The 24,967-nt window shown below is 41.6% G+C and overlaps 1 protein-coding gene across 5 annotated transcripts in view; it reads left to right on the top strand.

The window, feature by feature from the left end:
- AFF1 (ALF transcription elongation factor 1) overlaps window positions 1-24,967 on the top strand; it is a 120,893-nt gene that overhangs the window by 68,915 nt on the left and 27,011 nt on the right. For all 5 annotated transcript variants that reach the window (XM_077275832.1, XM_077275834.1, XM_077275835.1 and 2 more), the window contains 5 exons: window positions 14,518-14,559; window positions 16,564-16,635; window positions 18,104-18,140; window positions 21,415-21,469; window positions 23,145-23,205. In XM_077275832.1, the coding sequence (XP_077131947.1) occupies window positions 14,518-14,559; window positions 16,564-16,635; window positions 18,104-18,140; window positions 21,415-21,469; window positions 23,145-23,205 (267 nt within the window). The remainder of the gene's footprint in view (window positions 1-14,517; window positions 14,560-16,563; window positions 16,636-18,103; window positions 18,141-21,414; window positions 21,470-23,144; window positions 23,206-24,967) is intronic.

Genomic DNA, 24,967 nt, shown 5'->3' on the forward strand with positions numbered 1-24,967 from the left:
TTTTGCACTTTCTCAGGTTGCATATAACGTTTCTACATATAATTGCTATGTCGTAGTCTCTGCTCGAATGTTTTCCTCTGGAGTTAGGGGAGTTGCTAGCTCTCTTTAATGGGTACGTGAAGTTTTTACCTAACAGATGTTAGCATTTCCCATATCTACAGACTATTAAGTTAGTAGCATTAAAGAAGTATTCATGTAAGAACTGTGAGGAAAAACCTGTAATGGTTGAATCATTAAACTGTGAAATAAAAACTAGCTTTTTGTGAGATGGAAGAACTAATTCCACAGAATGATCTCCGCTGTATGAGTCGGTGCGGTGTGTGGTCGGTTAGTAACGCCATGTCTTGTTTGCCTGTTGGTAAATACAAGTTGGTGAATTTTGGGAAGATTAATAAAGCAGCCACATCTGCCTGTGAAACGCCTGATGCTAGGCCACACCTTTTATCACCCCTTATAACAGAGGCATAACAACATAAATTTGTTTCCATGGGAGAGTGCTACCCAAGTGACTTCTCCATAAGCCTTGGAGACCGCTATGTGCAAGAGGACGTGTACACAGACAAGTGTGTAATGTAGAACTATTCTGTTGAAATGGAGTCCTTCATTGTAGATGTTTTATATTGTCTTAATTAAATGATGTCAAATGGCAAATAGTGACTATTTGAGTATTGTGTGCATTGTGGGTTATTTTAATTAACTGTCCTGTTAGACCAATTTTTGTAATATTTTAGACAACACCTGTAAGATTTAATTGAAATCCTTGGTGTTTGTATGCATATGGGTCCAGTGGGTGATACTACTCACTGACTATAAATCTGAAGGGATGTCTGTCAATCACTGAATGGGACCACCCTCCAAAGATTCCAAGGAATAAAATATAAGATATGCTAAAAAAAAAATGTGGCTACAGCTACTATTGCATTTTGTGTTAAGTTCAACATTAAAAATGTAATGCAAAAAAAGCCCTCTTTAAAGGGGTTTCCCAGGAATTTCAATTATAGGCTCACAATAGGTAACATAGCAACATAGTTAGCCAGGCCGAAAAAAGACATTTGTCCATCCAGTTCAGCCTATATTCCATCAGAATAAATCCTCAGATCTATGTCCTTCTAAAGAACCTAATAACTGTAAGATACAATATTGTTACGCTCCAGGAAGACATCCAGGGCTCTCTTAAACCCCTCTACTGAGTTCGCCATCACCACCTCCTCAGGCAAGTAATTCCAGATTCTCACTGCCCTAACAGTAAAGAATCCTTTTCTATGTTGGTGGAAAAACCTTCTCTCCTCCAGAAGCAGAGAATGCCCCCTTGTGACCGTCATATTCCTGGGTATAAACAGATCCTCGGAGACATATTTGTATTGTCCCCTTATATACTTATACATAGTTATTAGATCGCCCCTCAGTCGTCTTCTTTTTCTAGACTAAATAATCTTAATTTTGATAACTCTCTGGGTATTGTAGATCCCCCATCCCCTTTATTAATTTTGTTGCCCTCCTTTGTACTCGCTCTAGTTCCATTATATCCTTCCTGTGCTCTGGTGCCCAAAACTGTACACAGTACTCCATGTGCCATCTAACCAGAGATTTGTACAGAGGCAGTATAATGTTCTCATCATGTGTATCCAAACCTCTTTTATTGCACCCCATGATCCTGTTTGCCTTGGCAGCTACTGCCTTGCACTGGCTGCTCCAGGTAAGTTTATCATTAACTAGGATCCCCAAGTCCTTCTCCATGTCAGATTTACCCAGTGGTTTCCCATTCTGTGTGTAATGGTGATATTGATTCCTTGTTCCAAGGTGAAAATAACAGCGCTTAACTTACCTGGCCCCTGCTCCAGTGATTGACTTCACCTCTAACTTCAGTGCTGCAGCCTTGTAAATAGACCAGAAGCAATGGTTCCAAGCTCTGTTTATTGGTGTCACTCAATTTGGAGCCTATGAAGTGAATAAATGTATTCCTGGAAAACCCCTTTAAGGCTATGTCTACATGGAGTGTGTTTGGAGAGTTTTCAGAGCAGAAACTTTCCAAATCTCAAAAGTTTTAAAATTTGTTTCTGCTCTAAAAACACCGTAAAACGACTGTATGTCTTATAATTGGCCAAATCGCAGAGCATTTTAGAGCATTTTGGCTTAAAGTAGAGTGAGCCTGCTGCAAATCACTTTAAAAGTGATCCATTATGTGTAATTACACATGCCATGGTCATCACTAATTTTCTTTATTTTTATTAATTTTTTTTGTAAACCATAGCATAAAGCCTCATACTGTAGCTAAAAAAGTATGCCTGACATTGGCCACAACGGCCACAATCAGAAATTTCTGGGCTACTTCTTACAGTGAAAGTCAGTCTAAAGTGGCAATTGGCTTGCTCGGAGGTCATCCACCCAACGATTGGCTAAACCGGGGATTACCTTTCTGGTGTCATTAGAAATTCTAAAAATGCTATTGTTCCATTACCCTGATTATGCCGATGCCACAGCAAAACACATCTGAGGCTTTAAAGAGATTGTCTACTACCTAGTCAATCCCTTTTTAAATGAAGCATTCCATCCCGTCCCCTCCCCACCTTGGGAAATAAAAATATCAAATGCTCCTCTCCTGCACCCACTTTGTTCTGGCGATGCCGGGGCTCACATGGCATAGCAATCAGCAGCCAATATTGGGCTCTGTACTACTGCTTGTCCTACATTTGTCCAAAGGGGGTAGCTGTTAATTGGCTGCAGGGTTCAGTTGGCAAAACAATGCCACATGAAACTCTACAATAATTTATATAAATCATTTATATTGTATTTTACAAGGGGAAGTACTTTGTTTAAAGATTGTGTTGAGGTATGTGCAGACGATCAGAAATTGGCATTGCTCTAGACACAGCGCGTGTCCGCTGCATCCAAAGCGCTGCCGTCTATTGAACGCACATGAATCCTCTGTGATCACTGAACCGTGCAAATTCACCAGGTTCAGTACATTGTATGGGGTGAAATTTCTCTTGCAGAGACTTGCATCTCCGCAAGAGAAAGACATGCTGCAGTCTGGAGAGACATGCCGCATGTCCGTCTCCGCGGGTGTCTCTGGATGCATAGTGGGCATTGGATTTCTTGAAATCCCATCCACTTTATAAGTGACATCTGGCTGCTTGGGTTGGACGCTCTGAAGTATGCAGCACCCAACCCGCAGCGTTTACTGATCGCACACGTACTGCACATACCCTTAATGATTTGAGGCTGAGATTCCAGGTAGAATTTGACTCTCATTTACAGCTTCCTGCCAAAAGCAGAATCATTAGTAAAGTAATTCCAAATGACTTGTCTAGTTAGTTAGTTAGTTTCTGCAAAATTGTACGGTCTCTATGTGGCTACTAACAATAAGCAAGCCATTCGCAGCTCATTTCTATTAATGCAACAGAAAGTTGTTGTGACCTTTAGGAAGCGGATATTTAGTCGTAGCTCCTTGGACACGCGCTACATGTGGTGATCACCGAGGGTCCATAGTATCCGTATTGTGGACTGCAGCCACTTGTCAGTATGTCTCACTGGCTGTACACTATCACTAGGCGGCTGACCGTTACTTACACTTATGCATATCCTCATTCTGGGCTTTTTTTCATTTGTATTGGCTTTTTATAGTCACATTTACCGTACATTCTAAGTTCCACAAATAACCACATAAAAAACTTATATTAGTGCAGGGATATTTCATTGGTAGACACTAAACATAAGGCAGAGCTATCGCCAATTTACACACATAGGAAGGATGGGCGCGGGCATTAGAAGTGTGTGGTGGCGAAAAACAACAATGTGTTAAAAAGTGATTTTGCTGGGCAGGAAAGGAAGGGGTTAATGCTAAGGCACTTTAATTGTAAGCATAAGACGCTAACTGCATTTAGAAGAGCTGGAAAGCATTTATAATGTCACTAACTAGCTGCCATCAGGAGGCTGTATGCTAAAGACAGTATGGCTGGTCTGACAAGAATACTGTGACCCCATATATAAAAGGATGACGGCCATGATGCAGTCATCCCCACTCCCCTGCTTGATGCCAGGCTGCCTCTTTCTTTTCCTCATTTCCAGCCACCAGCCTGTATACTGAGAACAGAAAATTGCCCTACATAACAAACATGGAGGACCGGAGGAAAAACCTATTGAGAAAAGAAATGTCCTCCAAACACAAGTGGTATGAAGAGTAAATCATTTTATTAGAACACATAATTTAAAAAGATTAAAAATGGAGATGTTCACAAAGAAAACAGAAACTGAAAACAAGCAAACACTGGGCAGATGGGTGGGTTATGTCAGAAATGAGGCATGAAGTACAGCACCTTGCAGAATAGACTGTTACTTTATGCATTTACTCATATAAGTAAATAGAGTGCACAGTGCAAATAATTAAGGTGCAGGAAGGGACATAAATCAGCTGGACACTGCTGGGCTTTGTCTCTGGTAACTCCTAGCGAAGGATACACTAAATCTATGGTAGATTAAGTAACACAAATTACCGTAAGTGGTGCATAGGAGAATCCATAGACAAAGAATTTTTGCACTCCATAGCTCAAAGTAAAAGTAGGTACGTAGTATCACAGAGACATAGATAAGTCCAGCCAGGAGATATATAAATAAGTACCCAGGGTCCAGAGAGTTCCAGTGACGCGTGTTTCAATGATTTCATCCTCAGAAGGGGTGCATGAGAAGCAGACTGAAAAGACCACCTATTTATACCCAACCCCAAGGGACATCATATCAACCAAATATTAACAACACCTGTTGTATGCCGTCGTCCACATGTATCCGGAAGTCCGATCTGCCATTTTGGGTCAGCGTCACCCGAAAGTATACTGAGCCTGCAAGACCGTCCCCGTTCCCTCCTCCAGTGCTGCTCACAGCCTGACCACATGTGGGGTCTGTCATCTCATACGTTATGCTTATATCGGGGTCCCCTGTTCTAATGAGCAGGGCCTATGCAGTAGAATTCTACTGCCTTGATGGTGGCCACGGTTAACACTTTGTATGCTGCATTGTAAGCAAGAAATGATTGGATACTTTCATAGGGCAGCAAGGTGGCTCAGTGGATAGCACTGCAGCGCTGGAGTCCTGGGTTCAAATCCCACCAAGGACAACATCTGCAAGGAGTTTGTATGTTCTCCTCGTGTTTGCGTGGGTTTCCTCTGGGTTCTCCAGTTTCCTCTCACATTCCAAAGATATACTGATAGGGAATCTAGATTGTGAGCCCCGATAGGGACCGCGGCGATAATGTGTGCAAACTGTAAAGCGCTGCGGAATGTGCTAGCGCTATATAAAAATAAAGATTATTATTATACTTCTGAATGTTTTTGAAGTTTTTTTAAAAAAAGTTTTAAACAAAGAGAAAGCATTAATGTGTATGGATAAAGGATTAAAAAGGGGGAAGGGGCACTTAATATTGCCTTCCGGACAGGCACAGATTTATGCACACGGCACTGTGTCCCCTGCGCCTGCCTTTTGATATCAACATGTGACTCCTGCAGCCTTTCCGCCACTGTTGGTCAGCTGCACCCTTCACATTTCTTCCAAACAAAATGTGACCACTTCATTGTTTACATTAAGGAGTTGATGATTATTATTTATGTAGCACCATTAATTCCATGGTTAGAGACATTCTCCATCCAAGTGGTGCTATATGGATTAGGGAATGTGATAACTGTACCCCTACACCTTTGATAAATGAGGGTCCAAGAGTGACTGAAGACATGTATATCACAGGTAGGTTCCATAGAAAATGAGGAGATACTTTTACATATACATTTGGACATTAGGGGCGATGAATTCTTGTTTAGACGGATAAAATATAGACCAGTGGTGCATGCTGTGTAACAGACTTGGCCCAGCTTGCCAGATGTATTAGACGCTTTACACCCCTGTAAAGTGCATGAAGAATACGTGCAGTCTCTAGCAGAATGGTCTGCATTCAGATTAGAATATTTTACGTTCCTGGCTGCAGTATTGGTACCTATGTTATGTACACCATGTTGGATAACATGTTAAACACTTTATACGTTCCATAAGGCAAATCTTGGCTGCAATGCAATAAACTAGAATTTTGCTCCACAGCTATGTCCTACATGGTTAATAAGTTTAATAAACTTGGCACACTTTGGGACTCCATGTAGGCCCCCCTTGTTTAGACACTTTTCAAGTAGTCTATACATTGTCGTAAAAAGTGTTTAAAACGCACAGATCTTGTGCATAGCATATGTGCCAACTTTGTGGGACACATTAGCTAAAAAAAAAAAAAAAAGGTGTGCAAGGGATGTAAGTCATGTCTCTTAGAAGCGCCAGTCAAAGCAGCTGATCTGACAGGTTTAACAAGGGTTTTCTAGATTTCTGGATCCCTTAGTGGCAAGTCCGCCTAGTTATGTAACAGTATGGGAAAAGGATGTCTTGCTGCGTGACTTGGCAACATTTTACATTCAGGAGTCTGAGAAAAGTAGGAGACAACCTCTGTGAGCGAGCTCACACGTGTCTCCAGGTTGTCAACTGCTAGTTCAGCTCTTTTACTGTAGGTCATGGATAAAAAGGACTTATCCAGAATAATGGCAGAAGACCCCCAACACCGCCCCCAGTGAACGGGTTTGCATTTGTACCCTTTATAGACTGGAGTTAAGGTACCTTCACACTAAACGACTTTGTAACGATAACGATCCGTGACGTTGCAGCGTCCTGGATAGCGATATCGTTGTGTTTGACACGCAGCAGCGATCTGGATCCTGCTGTGATATCGCTGGTCGTTGCTGAAAGTCCAGAACTTTATTTGGTCGTCAGATCGGCGTGTATCGTCGTGTTTGACAGCAAAAGCAACGATGCCAGCAATGTTGTTTTACAATGGTAACCAGGGTAAATATCGGGTTACTAAGCGCAGGGCTGCGCTTAGTAACCCGATATTTACCCTGGTTACCATTTTAAATGTAAAAAAAAAACGTACATACTCACCTTCTGATGTCCGTCAGGTCCCTGGCCGTCTGCTTCCCTCACTGACTGTGTGTTTACTTTAAGGCCGGCCGGCGCTCAGTCAGTGCGGGAAGCAGACGGCCAGGGACCTGACGGACATCAGAAGGTGAGTATGTACTGTTGTTTTTTTTTTTTTTTTTTACATTTACAATGGTAACCAGGGTAAACATCGGGTTACTAAGCGCGGCCCTGCGCTTAGTAACCCGATGTTTACCCTGGTTACCCGGAGACTTCGGCATCGTTGGTCGCTGGAGAGCTGTCTGTGTGACAGCTCTCCAGCGACCACACAGTGACGCTGCAGCGATCGGCATCGTCGATATCGCTGCAGCGTCGCTTAAGGTGACGGTACCTTTATGCTGGTCACACGTTTCAAAGGCAGATCTATGTACCGATAACACTTCAGTGATAGGATTGTGTGTCGGTGATAGGAACTTTATAGTCTTTTCTTCAACATAAAAAGTAAAGCCACTAATGCGCTATTTCATTTGGCAATTCGTCCCTTTCCATTTGCAAAGCTGGCGGTCACTTTTGCCTTTTAACACTTAGTAGGGCAATCTACTGATAAGCATTGACAACAGAATAAAATGCAAGCTCCATGTGAAGGTCTCCAGTTTTTTTTTTTTCAGAATGGAAATGTAAACACAACCTTGTGTATCATGGAAACAGCCCAGAAAAGATCATTTTGCACTTTGCCCTGAAGGTGAATCAACAGAACTTGGAAGAAAACAAACCAGTTTATCACCTCTGTTGCATTGCCCAACATCTTAAAGGGCCAGACAGTTGAAAACCTCAGATGTGGCAGTATGTAGGACTTTATTGTAGACAAACTCATCTGGATCTCATGCATCTCATGATCTTATTGATGCACACTAGTTTACATTTATAAAGGTGGCAATATATCCTTAATACAGATAGCATAAATAGAACTAAATATCCTGTACTAGTAGAAGTAGATGATGAAGCGTAAAGAGGTCATCCACTACTTTTACTTAGGATAGGTCATCAATGTCTGATCGGCCGGGGTCCTACACTCGGCACCCCCACTGAGCAGCTGTTTGTGGTAGCTGCCACCACCAGCCAGAAGCACTCAGTTGCCAAGCTGCTTTACTTGTAGTGTCCGCCACAGGGTACTACACACCCGCCTCCTATTGATGTGAATAGGAGGCGGATGTGCAGTACCAAGCCGCGTCCACTACAAGTAGATGTTACAGCTGATCGATGGGGGTGCCAGATGTCATACCCCGGCTGATCACTGAAGTAGCATTGACTCGCCTGTGCAGAAAAACAATGAAGCCAATGCCCTTAGAAGGGTGGAAAAGGTCAGTGTAATCGAGCTATTGCAGGGCACAGGAGCAGGATTCTAGGGCCACCAATACATGTCACAGGGCAATGTGACACTGATGGGAGGGGGATGGTACACAAATGAACACCATAGTCCATTTTCTTCCAGGCACCTCACAGCCTGGAGCCTGGAAGAATGTATTAACATAGGATTAAAAGATGATTTCTCAGCAACAAGACTGTAGCTGTGAAAAATTATATCACCTGTATGCCCATATTAATAGCTGAAAACGTCCCAGGGGGTGACAGATTCCCTACAACTTTTTCCACGTCCTGAAAACTCTTTACTTTTAGTTTTTTCTTCATTCTTAGGTATAAGAAGTCGTCACAGGGGGCTAGGTCAGGCAAGTAAGAGGAGTGAGAAACCGTTGTCATGCTGTTTTTGCCAAAAACTTGTTAATTTTCAATGTTGTGCGGCGGGCAAATTAAGATGAAGCAGCCAGTCCCCGATCGTCACAATTCAAGTTGTTGTTTTTTTTTTTTCTCATTGGCTCACACAGTCGCTTCAGCACTTGCAGATAGTAGTGTTGGTTCACTGTGGTGCCCTGAGGAACAAATTCAACATGAACGACTCCTTTGATGTAGAAAAAGTCATGGGCTTCAAACTTGACTTCACTTGCCGTACTTATTTTTTAAATCTGGGCGTTGAAGCGATTTACACTTGCTGGATTGCTGTTTTGTTTCAGGATCATAGGGGTAACACCAAGATTCATCCCCTGTGGTGACTTTTTGACAAATTAGGGTAACCTCCTTCCCCCGCGACAACTTATTTGCAAGACTGAAGAAAAACCTAAACTGAATGCTTTTTCAGAATGTAGACGAGGGTCCGTAAAAGTAGCAGGAGGCACTTAACAGAAGAAGAGTATAAAACATGATTTTGACAGTGGAAAAAAATGTTAAAACAAGTGCATATCATCTAATGGACAGTATTTCCAAGGGGATTCATGTTTTCAAGATGTTATCTTGAATAAAAAATGTCTAAATAAGTAATTCTCATGTTTAAGTACCCTCTCATATGTATGTGCTGAACAGGAACTAAACAGAAATTGATCATATTTCTAGTAAGAGTTGAGTCTATCTAGTATTTAGTGCGGTCCTCCATGGCAGTCAGACCAGGGTACTCTTCATTCCTGAGTGCTTCTTGCACTTACCGGGCTTCATAACATTGAGGCCTAGTCACTAAGCTCATGCTATGTTAGGATCTGCATCACGCCCGGTAAGCACACCAATCACCCAGGGTGCTGGGCTGAGGATGCCAGCCGGAGAAGTTTAGACCACCCAGATCGTGCTGCCGTGGAGAACTGATCTGGATGCCGGACAAGGCGAAGCATTTTGCCCAACTGCAAGTAAGAGTTATGGGGGTATATTTACACATGGGTACAGTGGGTTTTTCATTTGGCTTCCTATAGAAGTGAATGAGCTACTGTGAAGCATATGTCTAAATACTGCTTAGGCAGGATTCCTGCCCCCATAATCGTGTATAGATTTGTGCACAAAGCAAATCTACAATCAGAAAATTGATAATCCAAAAATATATCTTACTATCTGGTTTAATTGGCAAAAATGAATCTAGACCATTAATATTCCTTTAAGTGAACGACTTGTATTATACCATTGGAACACCAGTGATTAAATGGAAGGAAGCGGTGACTGTGGCATCTTGTGCCTCTAATGAACCAGTCTCGCACCATGTTTTTCCACTCCTGTATCTGCTTTTGCACTCTTCATCTATTCACACCTGTTCGACTGGATTGAGAGAGAAAATGGAGTAAACTGTCAGCAATTACATGCAATTATCTGCAGATGTTCACTGTATCCCAATGGAGTTTTTCAGGTTGAAAACATTGACTTGCAAAAATATGTGCATATCCTGACCATAGCAGAATAAATGTGAGACATGACAAGTGCATTGTGCCCTCACCAGTCACTGCAGAGATCCATCCAAGGATTGTCGAGTAATGGCTAGTCATGGAAATCCATATTGCAAACACTTTATATTGACTGTAAATGCAGACATGAGATTGTGGTGTTCTGAATAGAGATTGTTTGATCACCATTTCCCGCTTGGCCATTGTCCTGTCAAGTTGACCTTAAGGCTATGTTCACACATTGCGTTTTTGCAGCTGTTTTTTTTTTTTTTTTTTTTTTTTTAAGTGGTGTTTTACTGTACCAGCAAAGTCTGAGACTTCAGAAATCTCATGCACACACACATTGTTTTTATTTTATTTTCCTGACTGATTTGGAAAACTGCTGTGTGTTTGCAAACAGCGGCATGTCACTTCTTTCAGTTTTTTTGCTGCGCTTTTGCAGCCATATGATCAATGATTAAATGCAAAAAAACACAGATATCCGTTTTTGGTACAAAAACCTAAGGAAGTTAAATGATGTTTATTTTTGGGCCACTAAATGTTATCAACATGCATAAGAAACAATGAAAACACAGTAAAAATTCAACAAAACCTGCTTTTTGTATGCCGCTTCTTTACTGCCAAAAGAGCAGATTTTGCCTGCGGGAAAAAAATGCAACGTGTGAACATAGCCTATAACTATTTTGTCAAAATAATGATTGGAAAAAAATCTGAAGGCTGAAGCAGTGTTGTACAGTAGCTGCAGTTGGGCAGGTAAGCAGCCTTAGAAATGCATGATATTCCTGTGTTACAATGCTGGCATACAGAAGGTGGCAAAAAAAGGCTACATTCAGACACTGTTGGCACTGTATGTTAAAATCTTTCCAATGTTCCAGACAGGGCCTTCCTATCTTATGGAATATATTCGGAAATTTTCCAAACTCATTTTTTCATTAGTAGACATGTGGAAGTCTTTAAAGAGAAACAGTCATTTTATTTTTTATTACCAGTAGTTCAGTCGATGGTTCACATGAAAATAAGCAACTTTATAATAAATCTTACCAGACAAATCTGCTTCTGTCTCTTTCTGGACCGATCATTCATTCTCAATTCACAGATAAAATCTGTATCCAGTGAGAACAGATTTTCACATTATGGAGAGAGAATATGGCTTATGGTTTCCATAAGATTCTATGTAGATGGGGGGAGCTCTGCCTCTATCTCCTCCCCTCTACATAGAATCTTATCAGCACCAGCTGTCAGCTATCTCAGTGATGTAATAATCTGTCTTCACTGAATGCAACTTTTACAAAGGAATTGAAAATTTTCAGAATGACTGATCAGTCCAGACTGAGGACCTTGTTCTGGCTCTCAGACTTGCATTGAGAGCTTGTGACTTAACTTCTGACTTCCGGCCAGTCAGAAGCTGTGGTCACAAGATGGCACTACTGGACCAAAGCGGTGCCAATAGAGGGTCATGTGACCGTGACATCATCACAGGGACTGTGTGAGAAGGACCTGCCATGACATCACAATCATGTGACCGATGTCATCACAGGTCCTGCGCTCATACTAACCCTGGGACCGGCAGCTGCCGTGTGCACTGCACACAGGCGACAGGCCTACAAGGGGCCCTTGGAAGGTGAGTATATGTTTATTTTTTATTTTTTAACCTGTGACATACGTGGCTGGGCAATATACTATGTAGCTGGGCAATATACTACGTGACTGGCCAATATACTGCGTGGCTGGGCAATATACTACGTGGCTCTGTGCTGTATACTACGTCACTGGGCAATATACTACGTCACTGGGCAATATACTACGTGGCTGGGCAATATACTACGTGGCTGGGCAATATACTACGTGGCTGGGCAATATACTACGTGGCTGGGCAATATACTACGTAACTGGGCAATATACTACGTATCTGGGCAATATACTACGTAACTGGGCAATATACTACGTAACTGGGCAATATACTACGTGGGCTGTGCAATATACTACGTGACTGGGCAATATACTACGTGGACATGCATATTCTAGAATACCCGATGCGTTAGAATCGGGCCACCATCTAGTAACCATATATTTTTTTTAATTATTTTTAACATTCTATTTCTTACTATTGATGCTGCATAGGCATCCAACCTGTCAATCACTTTTCCAAGCGACGCTTCAAATCGCTTGGTATAAACGCAAGCATTCTGCAAGCTAAAAACGCTTGCAAAATGCTTGTGTTTTGCAGGAAAACGTATGTGAATTCTGCATGCGTTTTACCCGCGGCAGGGAGTTGCGGAAATGCTGCGGACATTTCCGCAGCATTTCTGCAACGTGGGCACATGGCCTAATACTCAGGTCGGGGACCTTAGATTAGAAGCACCACTCAAGCGAAGCACTGTATAAAAAAACAAAACTCTGGAGTGGTGCTTTAATATCCAACATATAGGTCTTTTTATGTAGTGTGCCCAATATATTATGGCTCTTCAAATTCAGGGACACAGAGTATATTAATCTCCCACCCACCTCCATTTTTTTCTTAAATTGTGCTATGAAAAAAAGAAAAATGCTATGCCAATTATTACATCATTTGTACCCACCCATAGAAATAAATGTGTAAAATTTTTACCCCAGCAGAAAATGTGCAGTGGATATTGATGAAATGCTGTTTGTTTATTTTTTGCATGGCAAAATGGTGTAATTGCATGATAGCATTTTTTCCACTGAAAATAAAAACAAGCCATGATTAGCTACATCAAAAGTAGGAAAATAAAGAGTTAAATGTGCTGATGAAAAAAATGACTTGGTCTTTTCATGCTCTAAAGGGATTTTCCAGTGCTTTGACATTGATGACCTATCCTTTGATCTATGGGGGCTTTGTGTGTTGGACCCCTGTTGAAAAGTATAGAAGCTGATCTGCAGCAGCCACTAACTAGTGGTGGGGCGGCAGCATTCTGGCTCTGTACACTGTATAATTTCCCCCCCCCCCCCCCCCTTCGCTTCCAGAAGTTAAAACAAGTCTTGCCTCCCTCCCAGGACTAGCGGTGGACACCGCGTCATGCGGGAGCAATACGGCACTTAAGCATCGTGAGACACTATGTATTTCCCCCATAGGACCGGACGGTCACATTCTACTTAGAATCACCCCAGAATAGGTGATCACTGCTAGACTCTGTACCAAGTGGCAACACATGCTACTTTTATAAACTGCAGTACGCAACTGAGGAAGGTCTCTCAGACCGAAACGTTTTGGTACTACAATAAATGTACGGAGTTTGCTTTACACTTAAGTTGAGTGCCAGGTTCTTTGTATCTATTTCACATGGTGTGGGAACCTACCTGTGCACCCTTGGAGTAGTGCTCATGTTTATTATTCTCTGGGGCTTACATACAAACACCCCGCAAAATGGGATTTTGGGCGTATGCGCTGGTGGGGCCTTAGACTCTAACAATGCTGACAGATTGAACGTGCGCTCTGACATTCATCCTTTCTGGATGTCTGGGTGTCAGCCTCCGGTAGTCTTACACGCCCAAAAATGATGCATGTCAGAGCGCACATTTACTCTATCATCACCATTAGTCTATGGCACTATCAATGCATACGTCTGATTACCGTTGCTGGGGGTTCCGACTTAAGCCCCAACCGGATCACTACATGGGTGCCTGAACACAATGTGAAAGCACCCTAAGGCTCATTGTCAGAAGCTGCCAGAAGAAGGGAACATATCTTGTCCTCTTCACGGATCAGTGGTTTAATATAGTCTCGTGTTTCCATATAATGAGAACTTACGGTGTCTCTGACATACGAGCTGGTGTTATGGCTTGTAAATCTCAGGTTCCCTTTCCCATGTGACCTGTGCATGAAAGAGGACATCAGCTGTTAGCCAACCTCATTACCTATTTCTGTAAAAGCCACGGCACTCTAATTCCTATGTCCCTAGAGAATATAGGATCAGTCTGGGCACATGACAGATTATCAGTATATATCTTTACAGTCCAGTATCTTTCATTTTGGGACATTAGGTAGTTTTAATGTGATGCTATGTGTAACATTGCTTCCAAGCTCCATCTTACTGTGTATACTGGCACAGTCGGCCATTTTGGAGTTGAATTTGCCACAAAAAACAAGTTACACTTCAGATGGCACCTTTCATAACACCAACCTTTGTACAGCCAGGGACATATTGCTGCTGCTTACTACTTCACATCCATTTCCAACTTTAGTTTGAAGGAAAAAAAATTTAATTTCTAATGACCCATTCTAGATCTTAACTTTTCCTTTAATGTAGAATGTCGATGCTACAGTCTTATTATGCATGTCGATTCCTAATGTGTTTTTTTTTTTTTTCAGACCTTCACTAATGAAGCCCATTGTGTTGAAGACATTTTGAAGGTTTGTAGGATTTATACACTTGATCGCCATGCAAATATGGTCGTCGTGCTATTATCAAGCAATATTCTGAGGGAATCTATCATGATTGTAGAGAGAACACAAATGCTAGAAATATTGCAATATTCATAGTGAATTCAGAATACAACAATTCTATGGCTCAGCCATATCATTAATACCAGTGATTACTAAAATTGATTTTCTCATGCGAATGTCAAGTGTTGAGATATATCAAGTTACAAATGAACAGTAAGTTCTTAAGACATGTTGGGAGCAGTGAAATTGCCTACTGGAAAAGCAGGGAGTTTGGAATAGGCCAAATTGTGATGGGTAGAAAACTGGGTCAGTACATCTCCTCCAAAAAAGCAGGTTTTGCAGTCCGCATTTTCATTGATCTGTATCTACAAAAACTAGGTAACCACAGATTAATCATAAGTGCCCGCATCTCGTTGAAATTCGTAGGGAGAGTTGGCTAGCCCATTTGGCCTGAACTCACAGAAAACTTGCTGTAGTGCAAATTGCTGAAATGGTTACTACTGGCTAAGAGAAGGTCCAGAGCACACAATATATCACAACCTTTTTTTTTTTTTCTTCTTATGTCTAGTTGGTCACTTGGGAAAGTGGTGACCGTGTGATGCACTATGGGATTTAAAGGGAATCTGTCAGTAGGTTCAACCTTAAACAATCTGAGAGCGCTGCTGCACGGTGTTAGCGCTGCTGCACGGTGTTAGCGCTGCTGCACGGTGTTAGCGCTGCTGCACGGTGTTAGCGCTGCTGCACGGTGTTAGCGCTGCTGCACGGTGTAAAACGTTGGCTCGCAGATATCAAGGTATCATTTTTATTCAGCTTCCGATGACCTTCACGCCCAAATAGATGGCCTAAAAGGGTTGATCCTACTGATATATTCCCTTTAAGGCAAGTCTGCTGAGGAAATGTGATGCTCTGTGTAAGGTTCTGCTGGGAAAGCTTGGACCCTGGCATTTATGTGACTTACTTTGACACGTCTCTTGACAAGAGTTTCTATAGTATTGGGTTGACCTCCAAGTGGCCATATCTATAGCCATTTGAGCATCTGTGGGATGCTGGAAACACATGTCCAATTTCTAGTTGCTTGTTCACTGCTGCACCCTGCTGCTCACAGGTACTGTATGTAAAGCCTGGCCGGAGATCATGGAAGTCATGTAGTTTACCCATGTGACCATCTGCCCTCTACTTTCTTGCAAGACCAAATGTTTCCTACGCTGGCACCTATGCCTAATGCTTTCAGCTCCTATATAGTAGAGGACATGTTCCTGTCATCATCTTGGGAGATTGGATGGAGACATTTGTACTCTCTCTGTACCTGTGGGCCGCAAGGGACTTCTAGGGGCGTGCTGTAGTAACCATGAGCTAGTTCAGCATTTAATATACCATTACACATGTGTATGGCCTTTCAGAAATTTCAGCAAAAAGCCGAAAACCTCTTTAAAAGCTCTGTAGAAAATTGACACAGTTTTATGCAGTTCCCAAATTGTTAGTTTCTTGTCACCTGTAGATGGCTCTGGTGCATTTTTGGAAGATAGCTGCTATGTTTTATTAATTTTGGATAACCTCTCTAAGAACTTGAGTTCGGTTGTTAGTAATTGTTGTGGAACAAAGTATATAAACCAAACTTTAAGGCGTCCTCTGAAGAGGTAGTAAGAGTCCAGGACATTGCCTGGCAGTGTTAAATTGGTGGACGTGTTCCTCCATTACTGTCACACATGACCTATATTACTGCTACTAGTGCTGATTTTTACATTTTTGGGATTTCCTGACTGGAGGATTGTCACTGGATCCCATTTCAGTAGGTATTGTGCGCTAGGTGAAATGTGAAATTCACACATTGGGATCCTCTATCACACTTTTGCTCTGGGATTGATCACATATTATTTTTATCTGGCACGCAGTGACTATCGATCTTATGGTTTTGTTTTTTTTAAATGTTTAACTTTATTTGTATGTCGACATTTCTTTTATGTCCTTTAGGAAATGACCCATTCATGGCCTCCACCATTAACAGGTATCCATACACCAAGCACCGCTGCATTTCCAAATAAGGTTTGTCTATTTATTATTTTCTGTTTTTATACATGGTGTTTGTTGACCATCTTTGCCTCTTTGTAACTATCTGGATTGGAATGCTGGATCTGCAGTATTAGGGTATGTGCACATGTCCGGATTTCTTGCAGAAATTTCCTGAAGAAGACCGGAAATTTTCTGCAAGAAATCCGCATTTTTTTTTTTGCGTTTTTTTTCCGTTTTTTCGCGTTTTTTTTAGCATTCTGCAAGCGTAATTAGCTTGCAGAATGCTAAAGTTTTCCAAGCGATCTGTAGCATCGCTTGGAAAACTGACTGACAAGTTGGTCACACTTGTCAAACATACTGTTTGACAAGTGTGACCAACTTTTTACTATAGATGCAGCCTATGCAGCATCTATAGTAAAAGATAGAATGTTTAAAAATAATAAAAAAAAATAGTTATACTCACCCTCTGCAGACAGCCAATCTCCTCAGCGGCGTCCGTTCCTATAGATGCCGGTGTGGTTCAGGACCTTCGATGACGTCGCGGCTTGTGATTGGTCGCGTGAGTCACATGAGCGGTCACGCGACCAATCACAAGACAGCGACATCATCACAGTTCCTGAACCACACCATCTATAGGAACGGAAGAGAGAGCATGCACCGGAGAGGCGGGAACACTTCGTGGGCCATCAGAGGGTGAGTATATCACTATTTTTTATTTTAATTATTTTTTTTTAACAATTATATGGTGCCCAGTCCGTGGAGGAGAGTCTCCTCTCCTCCACCCTGAGTACCAACTGCACATAATCTGCTTACTTCCCGCATGGTGGGCATAGCCCCGTGCGGGAAGTAAGCAGACCAATGCACTCCTAGGTGTGCGGAATCCCCGCAATTCCGCATTTTTAATGAACATGTTGCTTTTTTTTCCGTGATGCGATTTTTTTGCGGAAAAAAATGCAACATTTGCACAAAAAATGCGGAATACCCGGTAAATAATAGGAGGCATATGTAAGCGTTTTTTTCACGTTTTTATAGCGAAAAACGAAAAATCCTGAACGTGTGCACATGGCCTTACACTATGGCTGGTCCGAATAACGAAAGCAATTGTTACCATCCACCTCTCGTGTCTCCCCTTTTCCTCATAGATTGTAAGCTTGCGAACAGGGCCCTCCTTCCTCCTGGTATCTATTTTGAACTGTGATTTCTGTTATGCTGTAATGTCTATTGTCTGTACAAGTCCCCTCTATAAGTTGTAAAGCGCTGCGGAATATGTTGGCGCTATATAAATAAAATTATTATTATGAATATTATTAATAATCTCCCTTCAAGTTTTATAAGCTGCTGATGTATCGCTAGGATACAAAACATAATGGTTATGGTGACTTTTCTTTACAGTTCCAAAGTACTGAGTATGTTTATCCGTATATTCAGTCGCATTGGGCTTATGATGGTGCGTTTTGAGTGTTGTGCTATAATTAATAAAACATTTCTTTTTAACCTTCAGGATAGTCAGCACGTTCCATCTGTCAAAGTGAACCAAAGTAAGTGATGCATTTAGATGTATAAGAATGCCTATGAGTGAGAAACAGCAGATGCTCATGGTGGTACTCCGAAGTTTTTAGTTAGGAGGAAAATGTTATGGTATCTAATAGGTTCTCCTTTTACTTGCATATGAATTGCCTTTTTGATTGGCTGGTCAAATGTCTGTTAACGAATGTACCTGGAAATTAGCCACTGATGCTTAATTTTTCAGATTGTGTCCTGCTGGTGTCTATGGACATGCCATCAAAAGTGATATTTCAACAGAACTAGTCACATGTAGATCACTTGTGCGCAGAATTTAAAGGGCTATGTTTGAGGTCAAGCCTCAAACATACATACAGATTGCCACAAGTTGTTGTGCAGTGATTCCAAGCTGCAGAATGTAAGAGGCCAAGCCATGTTTAATAGCAGGGGGAAGCGGCGCTGGGCAGGATTAGAGCTGGAGTGACAGAGGCTTCAGATCTTCAGCCTACTTTACATATTAATTCAAACGCTGATTTGCTTACTTTACATTTTAATTCAAACGCTGATTTTTCAGTAAAGGATAATAATAAATAGTGACTGTGAAGGGAGAGGCGCACAATACGGTAAAACATTAATATAGGAGACAGTAAAAACAATAGGTTTGCTCACCTTGGGTGATTATGTGAAGACACAACCACTGTAAAGGTTTAGATATCCAGCTGCCACTGCCTCATGGCTGCGGGAAGGATCCCCCAGAGGGAAATTACCAAAACAGAAAAAAACACTTATAAAAATTGACTATAGTTTTTTTTTGTTTGTTTTGTTTTGGCACTGAAATGTGTGGTGGACAATAAAGAACCTTCCAATGAGTATTGCAGCAAGAGGTTTCTTTCCAGCAGTGCAGCCAATTTTTAACCATGTTTTTTTTCTGTTTTGGTAATATTCAGTAAAGGAGTAAGACTGGTCATGTATAGGTAATGCTGGACTTGTCTTTAAAATGGCTACATGCAAAGACAAATATTTTCTGGGGTGAAATCCTGCTGACAGATTCCCTTTTAAAGGTCCATTTAAACAATTATTATTTCCCGATAATCATGCAGTGTAAACAGTCTGCCAATCACCTGACAAACTAGGAAAATGCTCGTTTGGCGATGGAAACAATCTTTTCACTTTTTAAAAGATCATTGTTCTCGGCAGTCCATTGTCCTATATAAACAGGACAAGTGTTCAAAGAGCAAAGGCAACCTATTACAACGATCCATTACTGATTAAGTGTGGATATTAAATGCAGTTTGCCTGTGTAAACAGGTTATAAAACGACTACAGACATGTTGCCCATCAGCAGTGGTCTAATGCCACCAGTAGGCTGGTGTAATTTAAGCCTTAAGTCCCCCCCAATACACATTAGACTAACGTCTAACCCACCGATAGATATATAGATATATATATATATATATATATATATATATATATATATATATATATATATATATATATATATATATATATATATATATATATATATAGATGTTGACAGCCTTTTGTGTATGGGGCCCTGGTCACAGGATTTTGAACTGTGGGTCATTTTGTTCTCATCAAGATAAACCACTGGCACAGCAAGCACTTTTGTGTATGAAAGAGATGGCTGATAGCTGCTGGCTGAACGATTGGCCTTACCATGGTTCAGCCCCCGGTACACCTTAAAAGAAGTCATCCGGTCTAAAGCTACAAGTCTGCAATAACTCTTGTGTGACTACAGACATGTGAATTCTCACATTGTGCATGCTGTGAGGATTCTCCAGTGTCTGCACAGGAGCTGCGGTCATGTAACAGCAAGTATGCGATATGAATACTCCCGGCCACATTCCAACTAGATTGTTTTCTGCCTCGCTAAATAAACTTGGGTTCGGCCTCGCTCAATTCATCTAGTCGGAATGTGGCCGGAAGTATGCATATCACATACTTGCGGTTACATGACCGCCACTTTTGATGACGCGACTGGAGAATCCTCGCAGTGTGCACAATGAAAGGATTCGCTATGTGACTGCAGACTTTGTAGCTTTAGACCGAAAAACCCAGTGTTAAAATGAAAACTATAAAATCATTCACAGTGTTGTTTCTATGGTAGCTGTTTGGCCTATCTTCTATATTTCCACCACTGATGACCATTGGAAGCTTTTACTTCCAGATCTGTGAATGTGAAAATGAGACACTGTTTTTGTAGGCTTTGTAGGCTTAGAGGTAATAGGAGCCTGCAACTATTAGCTTTATTTACTTTTTAAAATGCTATTAACCTTCAAAGCGCTGGGCATATGAGATAGAGAACCAGTCAGCTTTCATGACTGATTTTAGAAATATTTGCATTTCCCATAAAATAAAAATTCTGGAGCATCTTTTCTTAGAACTGTTATCCGGTTCCTCTGTGATTCCTTCTAGAAATATAAGAATATATAGACAACTGGGATTATCACTTGGGGGGCCAAACAGTGTTACAGGTGGCACACTGTGTAGGGGAATGGTAACACCCAGTTGTTTTTAAAAAAGAAAAAAAAAAGGATGCTCCTTATTAACAATCCCACTGCTGTTGGCTGGTAGCCTTAGGGTCTAGCAAAAAGGTTAGATTCCACACCCAAGAGGCAAGGGATCTCAGTGCACAAAGCCGAGGAACTGCACAAGAAGGATCAGTTTTGGGATAGTTTTTCAGGGTCAATATTGTGACAGACTCCCTTTTTAAAAAGAATTTCTCAGCTAGGTGTCACCCTACAAACTATATATGCATGTAGATCCTTCGAAGACAAGTCCAGCAATACTGTTACGTGGCCAGTCCGTTCCTCCATTACTGAGAAATCATTCTGTGAATGGATATGCAAAGGAGGTTGAAGAGCACTTCAGATTGTAGATGTCTGGCACTGCAGCTCTGTTCCCCGCCCAGCGCTGACAGCCTCTATCCTGTGTGACTTCAGGTAAAGGATCTGTCAGGCAAGCCAAAGGAAGCGGTGCTTTGCGGGGAATTGATGTGTGTGACAGAGGCTTCAGACCTACAAATAGCTCTTCAGCCTCATTTACACATTCCCTTTGATGTAAAGTATCTTTATGGTGATATTTTACTGCTCGTTATTGCTAGTTTTCAATTTTTTTTTTTTTTCATTCTTTCACTATCGACCCCTTCAGATCCATATTGCTTGGCGACTCTTCTGGCAATTTTTCCCACATGTAACTTTGTATTATTTGAAATGTTTTGGCTGTTTTCTTCCTTTCTTGTTAGTTCAGTCTCCTACAGAGGAAATGACTCATTTATTTTTCTTACAGGACATTATGACAACTTCTCAAAAGTTTTCCCAAGCCCACATAAGGGATCATCATCGTAAGTCATTGAGTTTTTTTTTTTTTTTCCAATGTTTTTCCAAGTTTTGGTAAAACACAGAAATCTGGTTATAAGTTTACTACAGACAGCTGTTGGAGAACACTATTAATAGAAATACCCATACAGCATACAGGGCATGCAGTGACTCGGAATCTCTTAGAATTTCCATTCACATGAGTTTACCAAAATGTGACACTGATGGTAGTAAAGGACATCATATACAGTTAGAAAATGCCTTAGTTTTATGAACATGACAGAGGCCATGATTCCCATTCTTGGCTGGAAAACAAACTGCATGAGAATAGTATAAACCTCCAAATCAGGTTAACACCGTAAAATCCAATGTAAATATCAAATGCCCAAACGGAGGAGAGCTTCAGGGAGAATAAAGGTGTGAATGACTTAAGGCCCCGTCTCACTAAGCGATTTACCAACGATCACGACCAGCGATATGACCTGGCCGTGATCGTTGTAAGTCGTTGTGTGGTCGCTGGGGAGCTGTCACACAGACAGCTCTCTCCAGCGACCAACGATCAGGGGAACGACTTCGGCATCGTTGAAACTGTCTTCAACGATGCCGAAGTCCCCCTGCAGCACCCGGGTAACCAGGGTAAACATCGGGTTACTAAGCGCAGGGCCGCGCTTAGTAACCCGATGTTTACCCTGGTTACCAAAAAAAACAAACAGTACATACTCGCCTTTCGGTGTCCGTCAGGTCCCTTGCCGTCTGCTTCCTGCTCTGACTGAGCCGCCGTACAGTGAGAGCAGAGCGCAGCGGTGACGTCACTGCTGTGCTCTCACTTCTCACTGTACGGCCGGCAGTCAGTGAGAGCAGGAAGCAGACGGCGAGGGACCTGACGGACATCAGAAGGCGAGTATGTACTGTTTGGTTTTTTTTACATTTACGCTGGTAACCAGGGTAAACATCGGGTTACTAAGCGCGGCCCTGCGCTTAGTAACCCGATGTTTACCCTGGTTACCAGTGAAGACATCGCTGGATCGGTGTCACACACAACGATTCAGCGATGTCAGCGGGGCCTCAACGACCAAAAAAAGGTCCAGGCCATTCCGACACGACCAGCGATCTCGCAGCAGGGGCCTGATCGCTGGTACGTGTCACACATAGCGAGATCGCTACTGAGGTCGCTGTTGCGTCACAAAACTAGTGACTCAGCAGCGATCTCGCTAGCGATCTCGCTATGTGAGACGGGGCCTTTACTCAGTCCCACCGCCCCACCAGAACAGGATACCATTATGTAACTCTGTGACATAACTGGAAAAGAAGACTTGTCAACAGCAATTTGCCAAAATAGAAAAATAGCTGCAATGTAGAAGCAACCCAAAAACTGCAAGTACCTAATGTACTGTTCAAGTGCTGTTGATTATGTTGATGCAATATAAGTAAAATTATTTAATCATGATATTGGATATTCTATATATTTGTACATACAATAGTAGCCTTGTACTTGTATTGAAGCCACCTAATCAAGATGTCAGACAATTGCCACGCATTACAAAGTACCACATCCTGTAGGATAGGCTTGCATTTAGTGTGCATTTTTGTTTGGATGGTTTCATTCAAATGCTGCTTACTAAAAGAGTGAACAAAATATGTAAATTAGAGGGGTTTACTAATCTGCATACTAATATCATAAACACTTCTTTTTGTATTTAGCATGCTGGAAGATGACCTGCAGATCAGCGACAGTGAGGACAGTGATGATGAGGAGGAGGAGGTAGGTCACCAAATACAAATTTTAAAAAGGCTGAAATGGAAAATGGCATTACTACTGCCAATCAGGGCCAATTTTAGGCAAAAGCTTAAAATGGGGCCCCAAATGCTAACATATTGTACATCACACAGAAGCATTTCAGTTGTATTTATGTGCGCTGAGTTCAGGCAGCTAAACGAGTGTGATCAACAATATTGAAGTCGTTCAACACTTGTTTCCTGGCCTCTTTCCACCGGCTGAGGAATAATGATGGGATAGAACAATCACTAATAGATCAATTTGTCCCCATACAGTATCGTGTTATCAGCAGCACATCTGCAGTTTTCACCTGGCGATATGCTGCTGTGAACAATGATTTTTTTTTTTTCCCGGCAAAAACAATCCAATCAATCAATGAATATGCAGCATTTTGCTTGTTTAGTATAATACACCCCATAGTCCTCCATATAGTATAATGGGCACCACAGTCCTCCATATTGTATAATGCACACCCCATATTCCTCCATATAGTATAATACACTCTCTATAGTCCTCCATATAGTATAATACACTACTTAGTCGTCCTTATAGTATAATACATTCCTCAGTCCTCCATAAAGTATTATACACTCCTCATAGTCCTCCATATAGTATTATATACTCCCCATACTCCTCCATATAGTATAATGTACTACTCAGTCCTCTATACAGTATAATACACTCCTCAGTCCTCCATATAATATAATACACTCCTCATAGTTCTCCATATATTAAAATACTTAGTCCTCCATATAGTGTAATACACTCCTCATAGTGCTCCATATAGTATAATGCACCCCCTTAGTCCTCCATGTAATAAAATTCACTTCCCATAGTATAATGCACTCCATAGTTCTTCATATAGTATAATGTATTTCTCATAGTCCTCCACAGAGTATAATGCAGCCACTCCACAGAGTATAATGCAGCCAACCCACAGAATATAATGTAGCCCCCTCAGAGTATAATGCAGCCGCGCCATAGAATATAATGCAGACCCCCTCATATAATATAATGCAGCCCCTCCATATAATATAATGTAGCCCCCTCATAAGGTATAATGCAGACCCCCCATAGAATATAATGCAGCCCCCTTATATAGTATAATGCAGCCCCTCCATAGAATATAATGCAGCTCCTCCATAGAATATAATGTAGCCCCCTCAGAGTATAATGCAGCCCCCAAAGAATATAATGCAGCCCCCCTCATATAGTATAATGCAGCTTCCCATAGAATGCAGTGTAGCCCCCTCATAGAATATCATGTAACCCCCCTCATAGAATATAATACAGCCCCACCAAAGAATATAATGTAGCCCTCATTGAATATAACACAGCCCACCTTCCCATAAAATATCATGTAGCCTCCTCATAGAGTGTGATGCAACCCCCCTCAGAATATAATACTGCCCCCCATAGAATGTAATGTAGCTCCCACCCGTCCCAGAATATAACTCAGCCCCACAGTCCAGTATACACTCACTGATCCTGGTCCTAATGAAGCAGGTTTAGTTGTCATGAAAGGCATGATATTGTACAATCAAGGCAGAACGCCAACAGCTTGCTACCCCCCAATCCCCCCACCCCCTCTGACCAGTAAAAAAAAAAAAAGTGTAAATGTACTATGAACCTTTTAGGCTATGTTTGCACATTGCGTTTTTGCATAGATTGTAAACTAGCGATCAGAGCCCTCACCTGGTACATGGTGATTTGTGTTTACTGTGTTATGTCTTTGTCTGTTCGTTCA

The sequence above is a fragment of the Ranitomeya variabilis genome, chromosome 1, assembly GCF_051348905.1.
Source record: "Ranitomeya variabilis isolate aRanVar5 chromosome 1, aRanVar5.hap1, whole genome shotgun sequence".
NCBI lineage: Eukaryota > Metazoa > Chordata > Amphibia > Anura > Dendrobatidae > Ranitomeya > Ranitomeya variabilis.